Here is a 19,704-nt window from a genome sequence, read left to right as displayed (position 1 = left end):
AACTCCAGACCTTTTACCTGCTTAATTGATGAAAGAATAATAAAGGAGTAGCCTACACCTGGCCATGAAACAGCTTTTGATTCCATTGTCCAATTACTTTTGGTCCCTTGAAAAAGGGGGGATGGCTATTCTTAAGAGCTGTAATTCCTAAACCTTTCCTCCGATTTGGATGTACATACCCTCAAATTTACCCTGAGAGTGTGCACTTTCAGCCCATATCCATTATATAACTATAGCTTGAATATGTTTTGTTAAACACCTGAAAAAAACAAAAATTGTGCCTGTGCCCAAATATACTGTATATGGACCTAACTGTAAATGCAATGTGGAACGGTGCATATAAAAGTGTAGAAAACATACAGTTAGATATAGCAGTGATAAGTGTCTCTCCTAATATAAAGCGCTCTAGTGCATCAACTCAATATAAATGCATGTGCAAACAATCATAATAAAACAGATTAAATAATCTAAAAGTGAATGTGAAAAAGTACATGATAAATAATGCACACCATCTGACAAATGAAATGATGAGTTGCAGTCCCAAAAAATAGTAGAACCAAAAAATAAGTGTAAACCAATGTCCAAAAAGTCAGTTTACTCCGTTAAACAGTGATCCAAAATTGTAGTGACAAGAGGTGCAATCTCCCAACAACCGATATCCAATATTAAGTGCAGTGGCAGCTCACCTTAACGCAAAGTAACATAGTGTGTTTACAAGAAATAATCATTGGTTGAGGGGGGGGATTCACTCCATTGACACTTCTCCGCTCATATAAAATAAAATAAGTCCTCATAGTATAGTATGTTTAGAAATTACTTTAATAAGACAAATAGTAATTTACAGTAACGTTGACAAGTATAAGTGTAACAGCAGACCGGACTAAGGGGTCCCAAGACTAAAACAGCGAGGAAAATCCGAACTTCCAGTCTCAGCCGTAGACCGGAAGTGAAATCACCCGGCTCCTCCAGATGTGCTAGTATATACCACATAACAAATTCATATAAAATCTTAAAAAAATATTAAATAAAAAATTACATATCACTATAAAATATTATATTTAAAAACATAACACGATGAACAAGGCTATCAATGGATAACAAGTAAAATGTTGCAGTAGAAATCAATATAAAATATTATGATGTATGTATAAATATAGATAAAAATAGGGATAAAAAGCTAAATAGGAAAATATATGAAAAAAAGAAAAGTGTAGGTGCGCTTGATAAATCCTAAATACTCACTTTGTAGGTAGTGAGAACCTATAGTGTGGAATATTGGGTATTAAACAATATTGCAACAGAAGTGATACAAAATATGTAACATGGGTATAACATGTGAGAATCAAAACATATTCTCTGTGAAAATAAACAAGTCCAAAATGAAGTCGAGAAACTTGTGCAAATAAGATTCTTGATATATAAAGTGTTGATTAGCCAAGGTGCAGAATGGAGAACACTGATCCGCCACAGAACCATATGTGGAAGAGGAAAAGGGTACCCTTACCGACTGGCAAGCAATCATGCACTTGAAATGGAAAGATAACCCCTTGAACACAAGAAAACTGATTTTCCTACTGACCAATCCTTCACCGCGTGAAAAAGTAAGTATGGACTCTTACCGGATGACAAATGATATATGATCAAAGAGAGGATTTGGGAGTGGATATCTGGATTCCCTGCTATCCAACGTGGGTGTTCCTTAAGCAATCTTGCCCTTATTCCTTATCGATAGGAAAGCTTAATTTCTCTGTATGGTCACCTCCAAAGATAGTCACAAAATAGCTCCCCATAAAACAAAAGTGAAGGCAGGCAATAGTGCATTATCCTTTAGATGGGATATTTATTTAAAGAAACACACTTGCATTCGGTTGAACAAAAACGAACAGTAGCATCAGATGTTTGCGGCCGTTCTGTAGCACGGACCGCGAGGAGTGACGGCGCGGCTTCTCCACCCGACACGTTTCCCCTTACGAGGCGTCCACTCGGAATGGAGTGTGTTCAGTCCATTCAAGTCGTAGATATCTTCATAAAGAAATAAATAAACCCCGTGGTGGGCGATGAGTGAGGTGCTAAGTGCCCCCTAGGGTAAGTAGCCACTTACCGTACGTATTTCTTTATGAAGATATCTACCACTTGAATGGACAAAACACGTCACATAGTCACCTTATTGGATCATCAGCATTATTATTTATTCACGTTTATTTATTGATTCACTAATTATATCATACTTGGTTGTTATCACTGAATCACTTATATATATATATACACACACACATTTTTTATTCATTCATTTTCTCATTTAGCACAGTCATTGGCACTTGTCACTTTATTATTTATTTTTTGATTTCACCTTTTTGTTGTTTGATATTATCCGTTTAGCCATTTTTCCACTGTATGTATATTGGATATATATACATGTGTATAAGCTCACTGCATTTGCACTTTGTATATTACATTTTTGTGCATTGTACTATATATGTGATATTCATATCTGTGCTTTTATATACTACCCCTGTTTTACCTTACTTATTTAGTCTATCCTGTCTATATATTACCATTTTTTAGTAGACAGCGTCATTCCCACACTTTTACTTTGTTTTTACATAGCCTCGGCTATTTTCTGGGAGGCTGCAGCCTACTAATACACCCGCTATATATCTTACAGCGCAGAGTCCTATACTTCCAAATTAATATTCTGCACCTTATTTGACCCATTTTTTGCATTTATATATTTTTATATTTCTGTGTATGCACAAAGTCACTTTATACACTATATTTTATATATTTATAAGGTTGGCACCTTTCACTGATTGTCACATTATATTAATTTGTGATTATTATCCATTATAATGCAGTTTTGATGCTCATTTATTCAATTATTTATTTATCTTTGTGCATACCTTTACATACTTCCCTGTCTAACTATTTACACACCATACATTAGGCAGCGCCATTCCCTTACCTTGATCTCACATTTTATATAGTCTCTGACTATATTTCTGGGAGGCCGCAGCCCACTCATTTACCCAATACACATCCCTTAGCGTGGAGTTTCACACTTTCACCCTTCACAACAGTTGGCCAGATCAAGAACACTCTCCAGGAGGTAGGTGTATGTGTGTCAAAGTCAACAATCTAGAAAAGACTTCACCAGAGTAAATACAGAGGGTTCACCACAAGATGTAAACCATTGGTGAGCCTCAAAAACAGGAAGGCCAGATTAGAGTTTGCCAAACAACATCTAAAAAAGCCTTCACAGTTCTGGAACAACATCCTATGGACAGATGAGACCAAGATCAACTTGTACCAGAGTGATGGGAAGAGAAGAGTATGGAGAAGGAAAGGATCCAAAGCATACCACCTCATCAGTGAAGCATGGTGGTGGTAGTGTCATGGCGTGGGCATGTATGGCTGCCAATGGAACTGGTTCTCTTGTATTTATTGATGATGTGACTGCTGACAAAAGCAGCAGGATGAATTCTGAAGTGTTTCGGGCAATATTATCTGCTCATATTCAGCCAAATGCTTCAGAACTCATTGTCCATCTGCACTGTGAAGCGCCGTCCAATGACCCAAAGCATACTGTGAAAGCAACCAAAGAGTTTTATAAGGGAAAGAAGTGGAATGTTATGCAATGGCCAAGTCAATCACCTGACCTGAATCCGATTGAGCATGCATTTCAATTGCTGAAGACAAAACTGAAGAGAAAATGCCCCAAGAACAAGCAGGAACCGAAGACAGTTGCAGTAGAGGCCTGGCAGAGCATCACCAGGGATGAAATCCAGCGTCTGGTGATGTCTATGCGTTACAGACTTCAGGCTGTAATTGACTGCAAAGGATTTGCAACCAAATATTAAAAAGTGAAAGTTTGATTTATGATTGTTAATCTGTCCCATTACTTTTGGCTCCTTAAAAAGTGGGAGGCACATATACAAACTGTTGTAATTCCTACACCGTTCACCTGATTTAGATGTAAATACCCTCAAATTAAAGCTGAAAGTCTGCAGTTAAAGAACATCTTGTTTGTTTCATTTTAAATCCATTGTGGTGGTATATAGAGCCAAAAAGATTAGAATTGTGTCGATGTCCCAATATTTATGGACCTGACTGTATATTAGTTCTGCATTTCCATGTTCTGTGTACTGTGGGAGACCAGATATAGTGAATGCAGGGTCCTGGGTTTAGTAACATTTAAAGACTAGCTAAAGAGACACCACATCAGAACCATTATACATTCCAATTAAACATCATAAACACTACTATGGAGGTTTTGTTGGCAAATAAAACTAAATGGCATCCATTCCCTGATGGTACTGCAGTCCTCTACTAGTGATCCAGTGTACAAATGCACCAGCCTCCAGATCTGATGTGTACTTTCTCTTAGCAAGTGGAGATCAGCAGATGGCTGAAAAAATGCACACTATTTGCCAGATCTCCTTCATATGCTTTTATACACTAAAGACAACACAAAAAATGCAAGTTTCTTTTTTGTTTAAAAATTGTTTATTAAAGATTTTTCGTACACAGAAAAGACCAAGAAGACACGTAAAGACATGCAAGCATGACATAATGTGGTATACTATCATTGTCCATATATTGTTATTGCAAAGGACAAAACCAGGTTTTTACAGAGATGACAAAGTTACAAAACATTATCAACTCAACTTTATCCAATCAATGGAGCATTGCATGTCTTAGAGACAGACTTAATGTACAATTCCCCAAAAATTTGGGACGATGTGCAAAATCTACATAAAACAGAATGCAATGATTTGCAAATCTCATAAACTCATATTTTATTCACAATAGAAAATAAGTAAACATATTAAATGTTTAGGCTGAGAAAATGTACCATTTACAAAAAAATAAAGTGATTTTGAAATTGACGACAGTAACACGTCTCCAAAAAGATTTGACAGGGAAACAAAAAGCTGGCATAGTATATTGTAACATAAGGTAAAATAATGTAGAGGGGTTACAAGGAGAAAGAAGGGGTGGGTGAAGAAAGAGTACAGGAGAAAAGAAGACGGAAGAAATGGATGGTCTCGGATGAAAACGTATGTAGCTTAACTCTGAATAAAATGGACACCAGCATATAAACAATAATGACCTATGTCGTTACAGCATCAAGATATTATATCCAGGTAGTAGGAGGTAGTCTTAATGGTGAACCGACAGGCCCATATTTTATTGAAAAGGGTTTGTTGATCGGGTGTCTCAGCGGGAAGGGATAGCCCGATGAAGCTGCGGAAGGCAATGGGTGGAGGGGGGGGGTGGATGTCCCCTCCTGCTGCTTGTAAAAGCAATCCAGTGACTAGTTAGTCGCTAGGATTGCTGCAGGCATCATTCCAATATAACAAAGAAAATGGCCTCTGCCCCCACCTATAACTGGCCTTCATAGCAAAGAACACATGGAAGGGCAACGCACATGAAACAAACAAAAATAAAATTCCCAGTTCAATTTGCTAACCAGTTTGCTTACCAACCAAATTAACCTGTTTAACAGTTTGCGTCAAAAGGGGGGTTTAGTAGCACACATTTCCAAACGCATGTGTAAGCTGCAGGGCCACTCCACGGCTCCCTGTGTTACCTGCAGTCCTAACTCTAGTGAATTTATGAGAGTCTTCACAATGGAAGCACATGCAAGCTAATGGATAGATAGGGGGCAGGTGAGCCTGGAGGTGGCCCATCCTTCCTGAAAGGTAATTGCAGGTAAGGCCCTGCAGCTTACACATGCGTTTGCAAATGTGTGCTACTAAACCCCTGTTTTGACGCAAACTGTTAGACAGGTTAATTTGGTTGGTAAGCAAATTGAACTGGCAAACTGGTTAGCAAATTGAACTGGGATTTTTATTTTTGTTTGTTTCATCATCCCAGTATAACCACTTGAGGTCCAGCAATGTACTGGTCGTCGCTGGTAGTCAAATGATTAAACAAAGGTAGTCAACCCAGTGAAACCACTGTTGAATGGTTGAAGTGCTTGCTTGTTGCCAGTGGACCGGTATTAGTCTTAGAGGCAGCACTGAGTAAATTAGGCATAATGGACTGTTTATATCAGCCTATTGGTTCATCTGTACAATAAAACAATATATACCATGGATTTAGGGGGACTGTAGAACCCTGTATCTTTTCAATATGAAGAAGTATCTTATCCCAATAGGCTTGGATAAATGGGAAAGGTCACCAGATGTGAGCGTCAACTCCCCCACATCCTCTCCAACAGAGCGGTAAAGACTCAGGAAACATTTTATATAATCTAGCTGCGGTATTATGCCAATTGAGAGGAGCTTATAATTAACTTCTGTTTTATAGGAAATAGTGTGTTAGCCCCCCTAACCATACACTTTCTGAAGCACATGACCAGTAGACTAAAAAAAAAAATGTGCTACTGATTATTTAGGCTTCGTAATGTTTATCAAATTGTTATTCCCACACCATGAAAAAAATGGGATTTTTGACTTACCATAAAATCCATTTCTTTGCTGTTCACTGATGGACACAGCTTCTGCAATTTTTAACCATTGGGTTATACTGCCCCCTACAGGAGTAGGACACTAGGCAGAAAAAAAAATCTTGCTACACCCATGGGCAGAGGTATACTCCCTCTCTCTGCTATAGCCACTCAGTTTTGTTACAAGCAGTGTCAGAAGAATTATAACTCCACAGAGGGGTGGGTGCTGTGTCCGTCAATGAACATCGGAGAAATGGATTTTACGGTCAAAAATCACATTTTCTCTTTCGATCATTGACGGACACAGCTTCTGGTATTCTTAACTATTGGGACATCCCAAAGCAGTGTTAAACATGAGGGGTGGGAAACAGCAAAAAATTCCCAAGGCTAAACATTAGCCAACCAGGCAACAGGGGCTCAACCAAAAAACTGGAGCCAACCTGAAAAAAACAATCCCCCCCTTTAAAGAGGATCAGGTCCTCTTAAACCGCAGCCTGCAAAACCTTGCGGCCAAGGGAAGCATCCGCAGATGCCAACACATCCACTTTATAAAACTTTGTTAAAATGTGCACTGACGACCCAGGTCTTGCAAAACTGGGTCACTGACACCTGATGTCGGCGGACCCAGGAGGCACTAAGCGCCCTAGTAGTGTGCACCTGGACAGAGAAAGGAGGAACCTGACCCCTGATGGAATAGGCCTAAACCACCGTCTCTCTGAGCCCTCTAAAAATGGTTGCAGAGGAAGCGGATAACCCTTTTACGAGGCCATTCATGAGCACAAATAGAGTCTGACTTCCTGAAAGACTCCGTAGCTGCCAGGTACACCCTAATTGCCCGGACCACATCCAAGCCATGCAAGGCAATTTCCTTCATATATTTTGTCCTAGGACACAGGGAAGGCAACACAATGTCTATATTCAAATGAAAATCAGAGACCACCTTAGGAAGGAATGACGGACAGGAGCGAAGCCCTACCTTATCCCTGTGAATAACCAAATAAGGTGAACGACAGTATAACCCTGCCAGGTCCAACACCCTTGCGCGCAGAGGCGATAGCCACCAAAAAGGCTGTCTGGGACAGCGTAAGCAGGGAAAACTCCCAAAGTTTCTCAAAAGGAAACTTCTGAAGAACCGAAAGTACCAAACTGAGGTCCCAAGGCGGCAAAGGAGACCACACCGGAGGGACCAAGTGCCAAACACCCTGAAGAGAGGTACGCACCAGAGATGTAGCCAAGGGTCGTTGGAAGAAGGAACGTCAAGGTCCACACCTGGCCCTTGATAGTACTCAAGGCCAACTTTTGTTCAACCCCCCGTGGAAGGAAGGTCAAGATCCGAGCCACCAAAATAAAGCAAGAAGGTACCACAAGGGATTCACACCACGCAATATACGTCTTCCACGTACAATGGTAGATCTTCCAAGTAGATTTCCTGGATTTCAACAGCGTAGGAATCATTGATTCAGAAAATCCCCTATCCTTCAGCATCTGGCTTTCAACAGCCAAGCTGTCAAAGCCAGCGATTGTAAAGCAGGCTGGAAGATTGGCCCTTCGGACAGCAGATCCTCCCTGAGAGGAAGCCTCCAAGGAAACGTCTGCAACCAGCCGACCAGGTCAGCGTACCAGGCCCAGCGAGGCCAGTCTGGGGCCATTATTATTATTAACCGGAATCCCTTCTGCCTTGAGCCTGTAGAAGTCTTGGCAGAAGCTTGAGAGGAGGGAAGGCGTAAATCAGATGATACTGACCCCAGGGGGCCACCAGCGCATTTGTGGCGTCCGCCAGAGGATCCCGTGACTGAGCCATGAACCTACTGTATGTACCTTACTGTTGAACTGAGATGCCAACAGATCCACCTCAGGGATGCCCCAGGGGAGACCAAACTGCTGAAACACTTCTGGAAGAAGCGACCATTCCCCCTGGTCTAACGCCTGCCGACTGAGGTAATCCTCCTGCCAATGTTCCAATCCGGGTATGTGAACATCAAGGAGGGCTGAAACGGAACGTTCTGCCCATCTGAGAATGCCGGCTACCTCCAGAGCCCCTAGGACACTTCTTGTGCCCCCTTGGAGATTGACATAAGCCACAGCCCTGGCATTGTCTGATTGAATGCGCACTTGACAGCCTTGTAGACGATCCATCCAATGTTCCAGGCACAGCCTGATCGCACGTAACGCAGGACATTGAGCTGTAGTCTGGATTCTTGCAGGGTCCAGACCCCCTGAGCAGAACTTCTTCCGAGGATGCATCCCCACCCAGACAGGCTGGCATCCTTGGTTACCACTGTCCAATACAAGGGTAGGAAGGATTTTGCCCTGCCGAAGCGCCAGGAACGAAGCCACCAATCAGGAACTCTCTCATACCCAGGCTCAGCTGGATTTGGTTGTCCAGAGACTGCGGATTCTTGACCCATGTGATGAGAATCTCCTGTTGAAGGGACCCCCCATGGAACTTGGCAAACCGGACCGCCTCGAAGGTTGACACCATCAGCCCAGTAACTGCATACAAGTCCAGAAGGAAGACCATCTGCTGGCCAGCAGGAGACGAACTGCAACTTGCAGTGTCTGAAGTTTGTCCAGGGGAAGAATACTCTGGCTAAGGCCGAGTCCAGAGTCAGCCTCAGATAGTCTAATTTTGTAGAAGGGACCAAAGCTGACTTCCGAAGATTCAGAATCCAGCCGAACTCCTTCAGAGTTTGCTTGGTGATCTCCAGGTTTTCCACTGGTGCAGCAGAATACTCTGCTCAAAGAAGGAGATTGTATAAATAGCCCAGGACCGCGATCCCCGCTGACGTAGCAATGCCAGTACCAGGGCCAACACTGCAGTGAAGACCCAGGGAGCGGAGGTGAGACCAAATGGTAACGCCCCAAACTGATAATGTTCCTCTCCCACTGCAAAGTGGGGGAAGCGTTGGTGACCAAAACATATTGAAATATGAAGGTAGGGATCTTTGATGTCTATGGAGGCAAGAAAATCCCCCTGATGCAGGGAAGCCACCACTGTGCGAATAAACTCCATCCTGAACTTCTGCACCCGCACAAAGCAGTTCAGCGCCTTGAGGTCCAGGATTGGATGCGCCTTGCTCTCCTTTCTGGGAACTGTAAACAGGTTGAGTAAAAACCCCTGAAAATTGTTCCGGGACAATCACCCCTTGAAGCAAAGGTCTTGCACCCCCCCAGAGAGGGCCTGTAAGTGGACTGGGGACAGACGCTCGTTGGAAGGAAAGAAGATTTCCGGAGGGCGAGCGCAAAACTCGATCTTATATCTGGATCGTATGACTTTGTGGACCCACTTGTCATGTACCAGGGAAGGCCACGGGTCCAGAAGCCAGTGAAGACGTTCCCCCACCTCAGATACGGGTGAAGACGCACCTTCATGTTTGCTTGGATCCATTAGGAAAAGGAGGGCCCACATCTTTGAGGAGGGTCCCTGTCCTTAGTAGTCTGTGGAAGAAAGGTACACTTCCCCCCCCCCCCCATGAGACCCTTAATGATGTCATCCAGGGTAGCTACAAACAGGCAATCTCCTTGAAAAGGAAGAACAGCCAGGGCTTTTTTTTTTTTTTTTTTTAGAAATCTGGTCTGCAGACCAGCATGCATATTCCAGGAGTCAGCACTAGGGGATGAGGAGGGGCTCCCACTGCTGAAAACGCTGCCTTCAGTCTCCACTGTCATGGCCATTGCTGTTTTCAATGGCAAACCACCGCAAAATGCTGCTGTGCATTGTAACCTATGGGCTACAAGAAAATGGCAGTCCCGCGCGGCACTACGAGGCTCTAAACTAAGGCAAACTGTTATAAAGCTAAACCCCTGTGAGAGTACTTAGGTCTAATATCAGGACAAACGTTCCTTCACAGTCTTCTCACAGTGGTGTTCTATTGTGATAAAGTGCCTTCAGCTAAATACTTATTTATCCAAAAACAGATACACATTTTAGCTCAGAACATTGCCTACAATAACAGTAATGCTGGGTTCACACTTGTGCAGTCTACCACATTGCATGTCATTTGTACAAGAATCGCACCAGATTCCTGTACAAATGTCATGCGAATTCAGTGCGGTGCAAATTGAGCCATACATTATGTATGGCCCAATTTGCACTGGACCCGCACTAAAAACATGCAGGACCTTTTTTTGTCAGCACATCAGCACAGGAATCGGATCGCATGGGTGTTCAGACCAATGCGATCTGATTTCACAGTTCACACTGCGTTCTGCAAACCGATTTGGGGGTATCATCAACTTTATATTGACACCCACAGCGGTTCGCAGAGCGCAGTGTGAACTGCCTGCGATTCTGATGCGGTGTTGAGACCCACACAGGAATCACTGTGGTTCCTGCACCGCATCAGTGTGAACACAGCATAAACCTTAAATCTAGCCCCGTCTGAGAACACATTAGAAAAAGTGTATAACAATACTGTTAATAATAAAATATTGAAATACAGTTTGTCCCTCTTAGAAAATTGCAGAATTGTAATAATTAGACCATGTGCACACAGGCTGATTGTAAAATCACTGCCACCCAAACATCAGATCAAAGGTGAAACCAAACGTGGAATGTTTGTTGAATGTTTTGTGACAGCTAACTGGAATTGTAGTTACATAGTCAATCTTGCTAAAAAACAGTCCATCTAGTTCAACCAATAAAAGGGGGAACAAAAGTTTATATATATATATATATATATATATATATATATATATACACACACACTATATTACCAAAAGTATTGGGACACCTATCTCTACACGCACATGAACTTTAATGGCATCCCAGTCTTAGTTCGTAGGGTTCAATATTAAGTTGACCCACCCTTTGCAGCTATAACAGCTTCAACTCTTCTAGAAAGGGTGTCCACAAGGTTTAGGAGTGTTTATGAGAATGTTTGACCATTCTTCTAGAAGCGCATTTGTGAGGTCAGGCACTGATGTTGCATTAGTAGGCCTGGCTCGCAGTCTCTGCTTTCATTCATCCCAAAGGTGTTCTATCAGGTTGAAATCAGGACTCTGGCCAGGCCAGTCAAGTTACTCCACCCCAAACTCGCTCATCCATGTCTTTATAGACCTTGTTTCATGCACTTGTCCAAATCATTTGGTGGAGGCAGGTTTATGGCATGGGGTTGTTTTTCAGGGGTTGGGCTTGGCCGTTAGTTCCAGGCATCAGCATAGTTCAAGGCGTTGGCATACCAAGACATTTTTGACAATTTCATGCTCCCATATTTGTGGGAACAGTTTTGGGATGGCCCTGTTCCAACATGACTGCAAACCAATGCACAAAGTAAGGTCCATAAAGACATAGACGAGTTTGGGATGGGGGAACTTGACTGGCCTGCACAGAGTCTTGACTTCAACCTGATAGGACACCTTTTGGATGAATTAGAGTACAGACTGCGAGCCAGGCCTTCTCTCCAACATCACTGCCTGACCTCACAAATGCACTTCTGGAAGAATGGTAAAACAGTCCCATAGTCACACACTCCTAAACTTTGTGGACAGCCTTCCTAGAATATTTGAAGCTGCTATAGCTGCAAAGGGTGTGTCAACTCAATATTGAAGCCTACGGACTAAGACTGAGATGCTATTTAAAGCGGAGTTCCGGGCACAAAAAAGATTTTTTTTTTTGTGTCCCTCCGCTAGGTATGCCTCACCTGAAAAGGAATTGGATAGTTATTTTTTTTTTTTTTGTTTACTCACCTTTTTATTGAAGATCGTAAATACTCACCTATGACAGCTTCCTCCTCCAGCACCGAGGCTCACCCCGTCACTTCCTGCCTCGCGATGATTCCTGGGAGCTAAACGTCATAGCTCCCAGGAATCAATGCGCCGCACCGGCCCCGCTCGTCATTTCCGGGCGACGCCGCATTCCCCTGCTAAACAGCTTCTGGGAATGCCCAGAAGCTGTTTAGGAATGCGGCGCCGCACCGGAAGTGACGAGAGGGGCCGGTGCAGTGCATTCTGGGACACGAAGACGCGGAAGAAGACAGAGAAGAGGACCGCGCCGGCTTCAGCTGCCCACAACCGAGATGGAAACGCTGTGGAAGAAAATTTCTAAGTAAGTATTTCTTCTAAAAGCTAAGTGCGAACCGGGACAGATCAGAGGCTAGCCATTGTGGAATGTGCTAGCCCTGACTGTCCCGGGGGTATGTTCAGGAAAAAAACGTTTCTCTGCCCGGAACTCCGCTTTAAATTCATGTGTGTGTAAAGGCAGGCGTCCCAATACTTTTGGTAATATAGTGTATATATACAGGACATTCGGAAAGTATGGAGTCCATACCATAAATTCAGTTGATTGGACATGATTTGGAGAGGCACACACCTGTCTATATAAGGTCCCGCAGTTACAAGTGCATGTCAGAGCACAAACCAAGCCATGAAGTCCAAGGAATTGTTTGTGGACCTCTGAGACCTGATTGTATCGAGGCACAGATCTGGGGAAGGGTATAGAAAAATATCTGCAGCATTAAAGGTCCCAATAAGCACAGTGGCCTCCATCATCCATAAATGGCAGAAGTTTGGAACCACCAGGACTCTTTCTAAAGCAGGCCGCCGGCCAAACTGAGCGATCGGGGGAGAAGGGCCTTAGTTAGGGAGGTGACCAAGGATCCAATGGACACTCTGACAGAGCTCCAGCATTTCTCTGTGGAGAGAGGAGAACCTTCCAGAAGAACAGCCATCTCTGCAGCACTCCACCAATCAGGCCTGTATTGTAGAGTGGCCAGATAGAAGCCACTTCTCAGTAAAAGGCACATGACCGCACGCCTGGAGTTTACCAAAAGGCACCTGAAGGACTCTCAGACCATAAGAAACAAAATTCTTTGGTCTGATGAAAAAAAATTGAACTCTTTGGCCTGAATGGAAAGCCTCATGTCTGGAGGAAACCAGGCACTGCTCATCACCTGGCCAATACCATCCCTACAGTGAAGCATGGTGGTGGCAACATCATGCTGTGAGGATGTTTTTCAGTGGCAGGAACTGGAAGACTAGTCAGGATCGAGGGAAAGATGAATGCAGCAATGTACAGAGACATCCTTGATTAAAACCTGCCCCTGAGCGCTCTGGATCTCAGACTGGGGCGAAGGTTCATCTTCCAGCAGGACAATGACCCTAAGCACACAGCCAAGATAACAAAGGAATGGCTATGGCACAACTCTGTAAATGTCCTTAGGTGGCCTAGCCAGAGCCCAGACTTGAACCCAATTGAACATCTCTGGAGAGATCTGAAAATGGCTGTGCACAGACACTCCCCATCCAACCTGATGGAGCTTGAAAGGTCCTGCAAAGAAGAATGAGATAAACTGCCCAAAAATAAATATGCCAAGCTTGTAGCATCATACTCAAAAAGACTCGAGGCTGTAATTGGTGCCAAAGGTGCTTCAACAAAGTTTTGAGCAAAGGCTGTGAATACTTATGTACATGTGATTTTGTTTTTGTTTTTTTATTTTTAATAAATTTGCAAAGTTTTCAAACAAACTTCTTTCACATTGTCATTATGGGGTATTGTTGTGGAATTTTTAAGAAAATATTGTAGTGAATCAATTTTGGAATACGGCTGTAACATAACAAAATATATAAAAAGTGAAGCGCTTTAAATACTTTCCCGATGCACTGTACATACATATACTGTACATGTATAGTCCTATAAATACGATTCTATACCCATAGTTTGTTTTGTTCAGGAGCTGCTAAGCCAGATTCAATTGAAGAATGAAGAAAATCCCTCCTGTGTTCCAAACTGAGACCTATTCTTTTACTTTGTTTAAATGGTCTGATCCACATGAGCTAGTCCATCCTGGAATAAAAATAGAGACTGCTTACATATATCATACAAAAGTGAAATTGCTAGCTACAGTGCCTTGAAAAAGTATTCATACCCCTTAACATTTTCCACATTTTGTCATGTTACAAGCAAAAATTTTAATGTATTTTATTGGGATTTTATGTGATAGACCAACACAAAGTGGCACATAAATGTGAAGTGGAAGGAAAATGATAAATGGTTTTCAAATTTTGTTTACAAATAAATATCTAAAAAGTGTGGCGTGCATTTGTATTCAGCCCCCCTAGAGTTAATACTTTGTAGAACCACCTTTCTCTGCAATTACAGCTGCAAGTCTTTTTGGGTATGTCTCTACCAGCTTTCCACATCTAGAGAGTGATATTTTTGCCTATTTTTCTTTGCAAAATAGCTCAAGCTCTGTCAGCTTGGATAGAGAGCGTCTGTGAACAGCAAGTTTCAAATCTTGCCACAGATTTTAAGTTGGATTTAGGTCTGGACTTTGACTGGACCATTCTAGCACATGAATATGCTTTGATCTAAACCATTCCATTGGAGCTCTGGCTGTATGTTTTGGGTCGTTGTCCTGTTGGAAGGTGAACCTCCACCCCAGTCTCAAGTCTTTTGCAAACTCTAACAGGTTTTCTTCTAAGATTGCCCTGTAGTTGGCTCCACCTATCTTCCCATTAACTCTGACTAGCTTTCCTATCCCTGCTGAAGAAAAGCATTCCCACAACATGATGCTGCCACCACAATGTTTCACGGTGGGGGTGGGGTGTTTAGGGTGATGTGCAGGGCTAGTTTTCCGCCACACATAGCGTTTTGCTTTTAGGCTAAAAAGTTCAATTTTGGTCTCATGTTACCAGAGCACCTTCTTCCACATGTTTGCAGCTCCTCCAGAGTTACCATGGGCCTCTTGGCTGCTTCTCTGATTAATGTTCTCCTTGCCTGGGCTGTCAGTTTAGGTGGACGGCCATGTCTTGGTAGATTTGCAGTTGTGCCATACTCTTTCCATTTTCGGATGATGGATTGAACAGTGCTCTGTGAGATGTTCAAAGCTTGGGATATATTTTTAATACCCTAACCCTGCTTTAGACTTCTCCACAACTTTATCCCTGATCTGTCTGGTGTGTTCCGTGGCCTTCATGATGCTGTTTGTTCACTAAGGCTCTCTAGCAAACCTCTGAGGGCTTCACAGAACAGCTGTATTTATACTGAGATTAAATTACACAAAAGGTGGACTCTATTTACTAATTAGGTGACTTCTGAAAGCAATTGGTTCCACTAGATTTTAGCTAGGGGTATCAGAGTAAAGGGGGCTGAATACAAATGCACGCCACACTTTTCAGATATTTATTTTTAAAACATTTAAAAACCATTTATCATCTTCCTTCCACTTTACAATTATGTGCCACTTTGTGTTGGTCTATCACAAAAAAATCCCAATAAAATAAATTTAGGCTTTTGGCTGGAACATGACAAAATGTGGAAAAAGTCAAGGGGTATGAATACTTTTTTAGGGTACTGCACTTAACAATTATAGCTGAACTTTAGGCAGCTATAAAATACACACAAAAAATAAACTTATTAATACATCAGTAAATTAATTATTTAATGCAAACATTGTAACTACCTACATTTGAATTGTATCAGCCTCTAGCAGTGCTCAGACTAGGAAAGGCAGAAGCAGCACAAAAAGCCAATCAGTCCATGTGCTGAAAAGAAGCATGCTGATAGGAAGAGAAAGCAGAGTGGCTGCTTCTCATTTCACTGTCCAATTAAAAGACTGAAGTAGGTCCAAGATACCTGGGCTCAAAGGAAGTGGGATGAATGATGCTGGCCATCGGACTAGGGACATCTAGTGGTATAAAAAGTAGTGTGCAAAACAAAACTCTGGATTGATGCTGAACTAAAGCCCCGTACACACGTACCGATTGTCGGCCATAAATATTCGGCCGACGACCGATCGGCCGATTGTAGGCTTGTTAATATGATGCTTCCGACAGCCGACAGCGCATTTTCGGCCGAACAGAATCGGGTGTGCAGGCATTAAAATTTTTGTTGGCCAACACCAGAACGGCCGATTGTTCGCCAGTCAGTACAGATTTCGGCCGACAGACAGCATATTAGCAAGACTGGGCATGCTCAGAAAAGAAAAAACACACGGAAAGTTAACCATCACATGACATCACTTCTGCAGTCGGCTGTTGTTGGCCGACAAAATTAGTGTGCAGTCTTTTGCAGTTTTCAACAGACACGACAGCCCTGGACAAAAGACGGTCGATCGTTCGGCCGACGATCAGTACGTGTGTACGGGGCTTTAGCAGCAAAAATTGTTTTGTTTTATCTTTGGGCCATATGATTCTACATAAGATCTTACTGGCAGTAATGCATATACCAGTTATGCTAATGTATATATGCATACAACGTACATTTACCCTATTCGTTGTTGGGACCCTGGTGGTTCCTGCCACTTTGCATCCTTGGTTGCTAGGTAAAAGGTGGCCCCTGTTGACTGGCATACTTGGTTGCCAGGATGCAGACAGCTCCTGCAATATAGGTTGCTAGAATGCAGGTGGCTCCTGCAGCCTAGTGTCCTTGGTTGTTAGGAAGCAGGCAGCTATTCAACCCCAATCTATCAACCTAATAGTGTATAATTAATCCGTTGGCGCCAACCTCTCCTGGCCCTTTAGGAGTTCTAAAAGCCGGAAGACAGAGGCTGGCATTCGGGTCATGTGACCGTTGTGATCGGCTGTTACAGTGGTCACATGATAGGAAAGCTCCCAATTTCAAGTATGTATCGGGAGCTTACCGATCCCCATTGGCTACAGTGCTTGGAGCGTACTCTCAGCACAGTAAGTTGTTCACACAGGGCCACATATATACGGCCGCTCATCGTTAAGGCCCACCCGCCGAGAGGCCAAAAATATGCATTTACCACATTATTGCTATTTATATGTCAGCCCTGAGCAGGTCAATAGAGTACATTTGTACTGTAGGCACTTAATTGTTAGCACAAAGGTCTACATGCATATAGCCTAAACTACAGTCCTTACGCAGATTTTTCTATTTTAATTTTATGGATCTGAATGCAGAGCAAGTTTACTGATCCACACGCAACTGTGTGCATGGGCCCATAGAAAACAATACACCTCTGTTTTAAAATGCTGTACGAATAACAAACACTGCATTTTTTTGGGTGGCATGTGTATATGAGACATAAGGCTTGGTTCACACCTATGCAGTTTGCTTTTGATAGGTTTCTGCAGTGCTTTTTGCTGTGCGATTTTACCGCGATTTGAGTTTTGCTTTTTTTTTTTTTTTGCCCAATTTGTTGTTGAGCAGTTTGAAAAACCCAAACTGTGCCAAAATTGATGCAAAAAGGCAGTACATGCTTTTTTGCAGCATATATGTGAATGTATACCATAGGAAACCATGTTAAAGGAATTGTAGTGCGTTTCTGCAAAAAGCACCAAAAAACGCATAGGTGTGAATCAGGCCTTAAGGGCTATTCATTTGTATCTGGTTACTTTCATACGATGCGCCATCCGACAAGGTCCGTTCTCTGCTCAGCTGGGGATCGATCCGCCAATCCCCGCTGAGCAGGCGGATGACAGCTCCATCTCCTCTCTGTGTGCGGAGACGGAGCTGTCAGATCCCTGCTGTCCTCTATGGGGGAATGTGATGTTCTCATCCGATTCGATCTGATCCGATGGACGGATGAAAAATAGGGTTTCCATCCTTCCGGACTTCACGGATAGGATCGGATCGGATAGCAGCGGGTGTCAGCGGAGATGTCTCCGCTGATATCCGCTGCCCCATAGGGACGCATGGAGCATCCAATCAGGTCCGCCTGAAAAACTGACAGGCGGATCTGATCGGATCGTTCGTGTGAAAGGACCCTAACTGTGTTTAGCTGGTCTTGTGATCCAGACACCCCTACCAAAACAGTAGTCAATTTTCAATATTCGATCATTAATCTGCCCCAACCGGTCACTGGATAATGAAGCAGAAGCCCATTGATGAGTTCATCTATCTTCCATCTCCTTCTCTAAGCATGTTCATGGTGTGGATTGGTAGTACTATGCAAAGGAGCAGAGCCCTAACTATCATGTTGTGCTGGCCTCTCACAGACCATTTCTAAGTGCATAGCTTTATTAAATATTTTTTTAAATTGCGTCTGCACCTTATATAGTAACTCCAATAGATGTGTGCTAACAATCAGCGATCTGATCATGCGACCTAAGAATGAAGAAGGACATTAACCTTTCCTGATACCTGCAGCTCCACCTGCTGCCTCAGAGCAGTTTCATGCTTGGGGTTCAGCAGCTGTCAGTCAGGGGTCCTAGGTATATTCTGATCTTTTGACTGATTGCACGTGGAAAGGCAGCTAGTGGAGGGGTCGAGGGGAATGTGTGTTATGCTAGGAAGAATGAAGGGGAAGCTGAAACTCAAAGGGTGTCAGTAGTGTCTGGGGGGATATCATATCACATTAACTGCTGTGGGTGGGACTGCTATATTGAATCACTGGCACCTTCAATTTGATTTCCCACGACACCAGAATACTCATAACAAGAGAATTTCTCCACAATGAGAAACAACAGTGTGCGACAGTGATGCTCGAATAAAAAAACTTGTCAAGTAGATTTTTATCTCCAAATTTCAAAATGTCGTTTTTCAGTTTTGGTTTTGTTGAGAGCGTACGTTAGGAAATACGGTATCTACTAAAGTCACACAACTACATCACCCAAGCAGACTTCTCCATGTTGCATGGAATGGGGCAGGGATTGATCCTCTGCTTGGCTGCTACTGCTGTCCATGACCTTACCCAAAAAAAGTACACCCACCCAATGTAAGCTTTTTGGTCAATATGATAGGAAACTAGTCAGACAGACAGTGTCTCAGTTATCAAGTGAGCCCTAGTAAGGAAGGTGTAAATACTAGGGAGCAGAGTCTCTTTGGTACTCTGCGATCATTAGAAGTATGATGAAATATCACATTAAATCAAAATAAAATTAAATGGTCGTTCTTACCAACTCCTCATAATCCTCTACATATTTGCAATTCTTTTCTCTTTTGAAGAAGTGGAGGACAAACATATCACATAACACATTGGCCTAAATAGAAAAAAGGAGAAAAATAGAAGCTGTAAAGGGAAGCTATCACGTAACAAATGAACAGTGTGAGATACCTCAGAAGCTAACATTTTTTTTGTTCAATAAAATCCCAAGTACAGGGAAAGAGGTCCTTTACTTATTGAATTTTGTAGTGATTCATAAGATGTAACCATTGCTGCTTCTGTACAGGCATTACCCTCAGTGGGATCAACCAATCATGTACTATGGCCAGCTGAGATGCTGGGTAATAGAAAAAAGAGTTGGGAAAGGCTAGGCCCACCAAGCATTAAGGTTCGTTCAATTAATTCCACACCACATACTAGTTACACTTGATATTACCAGGGACACTACACTCTGGCTTAAAAAAT

At 42.8% G+C, this 19,704-nt stretch overlaps 1 protein-coding gene across 1 annotated transcript in view; it reads right to left on the bottom strand.

Moving 5' to 3' along the window:
- Positions 1-14,201: 14,201 nt before the first annotated feature.
- LOC309544732 (P2X purinoceptor 4-like) overlaps positions 14,202-19,704 on the bottom strand; it is a gene marked incomplete at its 3' end in the record, with an annotated part of 116,615 nt that continues 111,112 nt past the window's right edge. Inside the window, exons 11-12 of the mRNA XM_082243707.1 lie at positions 19,253-19,336; positions 14,202-14,234 (exon numbers count right to left, since the gene is read on the bottom strand). Coding sequence (XP_082099833.1) covers positions 14,202-14,234; positions 19,253-19,336 — 117 coding nt within the window. The remainder of the gene's footprint in view (positions 14,235-19,252; positions 19,337-19,704) is intronic.

This window comes from Pelophylax lessonae (genome assembly GCF_965119305.1).
Source record: "Pelophylax lessonae genome assembly, chromosome: 1".
Classification (NCBI taxonomy): Eukaryota; Metazoa; Chordata; class Amphibia; order Anura; family Ranidae; genus Pelophylax; species Pelophylax lessonae.
Note: the sequence above shows the minus strand (reverse complement) of the source record. Positions and strands in the feature narration are given on the sequence as shown.